Below are 1,728 nucleotides of genomic sequence, written 5' to 3'. Positions count from 1 at the left end.
CGGGGCAGAAGGGTGATACAGGGGGCAACTGGGGGATGATGGGGTGGAAGGGGGATGTAGGAGGCAAATGGATATACAGGGCAGGTGGGGGCATATGGGGGGCAACTGGAGGATGATGGGGCAGAGCGGGGGGATATAGGGAGGGAAATGGGTAATGACAGAAGGGGGATATAGAGGGCAAATGAGGGATGTACGGAGCAGATGGGGGGATACAGGAGGCTACTGGGGGATTTTGGGGGATGCTGCAGGGGTGTGCTGGTACTGATGGTCTCTGCGGGACAGGCTGCACATCGGGAAGGGCGTGCAGCTGGAGTGCCGGGGCGAGGGCGACGTGTGGATGCGGTGCCTGAGCGACCACGCCGTCTTCGTGCAGAGCTACTACTTGGACCGGGAAGCCGGGAGAGCCCCGGGGGACGCCGTGCACAAGATCTACCCCGGTGCCTACATCAAGGTGGAGCATCCCCAGAGGGAAGGGGGGGATCTTGCATCCAGGAGGGAGGGGTGCCAGGGATGGAGGGACTCCCTGAGCCCATGTTAAAGGGGGTCCCAGGCAAAGGGTCCCCCATGCTGGGGGGCAATGGAGGAACCCCGGGGATGGAAGGACCCCTGTGCTTATGCTGAAAGGGGTCCCCGGGGCATCACCCTCCCATGCTGCCCAGCTGAGGGGTTCCCTCCGTATTGTCCTCAGGTATTTGACCTGCGCCAGTGCCACCGCCAGATGCAGCAGCAAGCGGCCACGGCTCAGGCTGCGGCTGCTGCTCAGGCTGCTGCTGTAGCAGGCAACATCCCAGGTCCCGGCTCAGTGGGAGGCATCGCACCCGCTGTGGGTGAGTGAGCGAGCCCCTGGGGCTGAGCCGAGTGGGGAGGATAGCACCCTCATGGCCATGGGGATCCCCCACCCATGGCCGTGTCCCTCCCGGGCAGGGCTTTCAGCGGCAGCAGGGATCGGCGTGGATGACCTGCGGCGGTTGTGTATCCTGCGGCTGAGCTTCGTCAAGGGCTGGGGGCCTGACTACCCCCGGCAGAGCATCAAGCACACACCATGCTGGATCGAGGTGCACCTCCATCGTGCCCTGCAGCTGCTGGACGAGGTCCTGCACACCATGCCCGCCGTCGAGCCGAGCCCCCTGCGCTAATCCTTGCCCCTCTTAATTTAATGTTTGTAAAAAAAAAGAAAAGAAAAAAAAAAGAAAAGAAAAAAAAAAGTTAACAAGCAGAAAAGTACCAGAATGTGCGGCGGGGACTGGTTTTAACTGTTCTTTAATGAACGGGTTTGGGTTTTGCTGCCTGGCTCTACGCCTTTCGCGGGTGCTCGGCGCTGCCGAGGGTACGGGGTGTGTCCGTAGCTATGCCCCCAGGACTACATTTCCCAGCGGCCTCCGCGGCGCAGCGCGGAAGTTGCCCGTCCCGCCTACGCAGCGGACTCCACTTCCCGGCGGCCTCTGCGCTGCAGCCATTTCCCAGTGGCCCCCGCGGCGTCGGCGGCGTCGAGATGGCGGCAGGGAGCGGCGGTCCCGCGGCGCGGGAGTTGTTTGCCGAGGGTTTGCTGCAGTTTTTGCGGCCGGCGGTGCGGCAGCTCGATGGACACGTCCATGCCGTCAGGTCCGGGAACCGGGAGCGGGGCGCGGGGCGCCTGAGGGTGAACGGCGGGAGCGGGGCTGAGGGGGGCTGAGGAGCAGGTGCCGCGACAGAAGCGGGGCTGCGGGGGCGGTACGGGGGGGGGGGGGG

General features: G+C 64.2%; 2 protein-coding genes across 5 annotated transcripts in view; both read left to right on the top strand.

Moving 5' to 3' along the window:
- Window positions 1–1,166, top strand: part of LOC104830562 (mothers against decapentaplegic homolog 4-like) — a 7,379-nt gene extending 6,213 nt beyond the window's left edge. For all 4 annotated transcript variants that reach the window (XM_010565586.1, XM_010565584.1, XM_010565583.1 and 1 more), the window contains 3 exons: window positions 283–451; window positions 689–827; window positions 925–1,166. In XM_010565586.1, coding sequence (XP_010563888.1) covers window positions 283–451; window positions 689–827; window positions 925–1,136 — 520 coding nt within the window. In that variant the 3' untranslated portion in view covers window positions 1,137–1,166. The remainder of the gene's footprint in view (window positions 1–282; window positions 452–688; window positions 828–924) is intronic.
- A 248-nt stretch (window positions 1,167–1,414) lies between these two features.
- The window catches only part of SNAPIN (SNAP-associated protein), a 1,072-nt gene continuing 758 nt past the window's right edge, over window positions 1,415–1,728 (top strand). Inside the window, exon 1 of the mRNA XM_010565577.1 lies at window positions 1,415–1,602. Within this exon, the coding sequence (XP_010563879.1) occupies window positions 1,493–1,602 (110 nt within the window). The 5' untranslated portion in view covers window positions 1,415–1,492. The remainder of the gene's footprint in view (window positions 1,603–1,728) is intronic.

The sequence above is a fragment of the Haliaeetus leucocephalus genome, unplaced genomic scaffold, assembly GCF_000737465.1.
Source record: "Haliaeetus leucocephalus isolate CR32 unplaced genomic scaffold, Haliaeetus_leucocephalus-4.0 Scaffold193, whole genome shotgun sequence".
NCBI classification, from domain to species: domain Eukaryota; kingdom Metazoa; phylum Chordata; class Aves; order Accipitriformes; family Accipitridae; genus Haliaeetus; species Haliaeetus leucocephalus.
The sequence above is the reverse complement of the archived record's forward strand: the minus strand, read 5'-3'. Positions and strand labels throughout refer to the sequence as shown.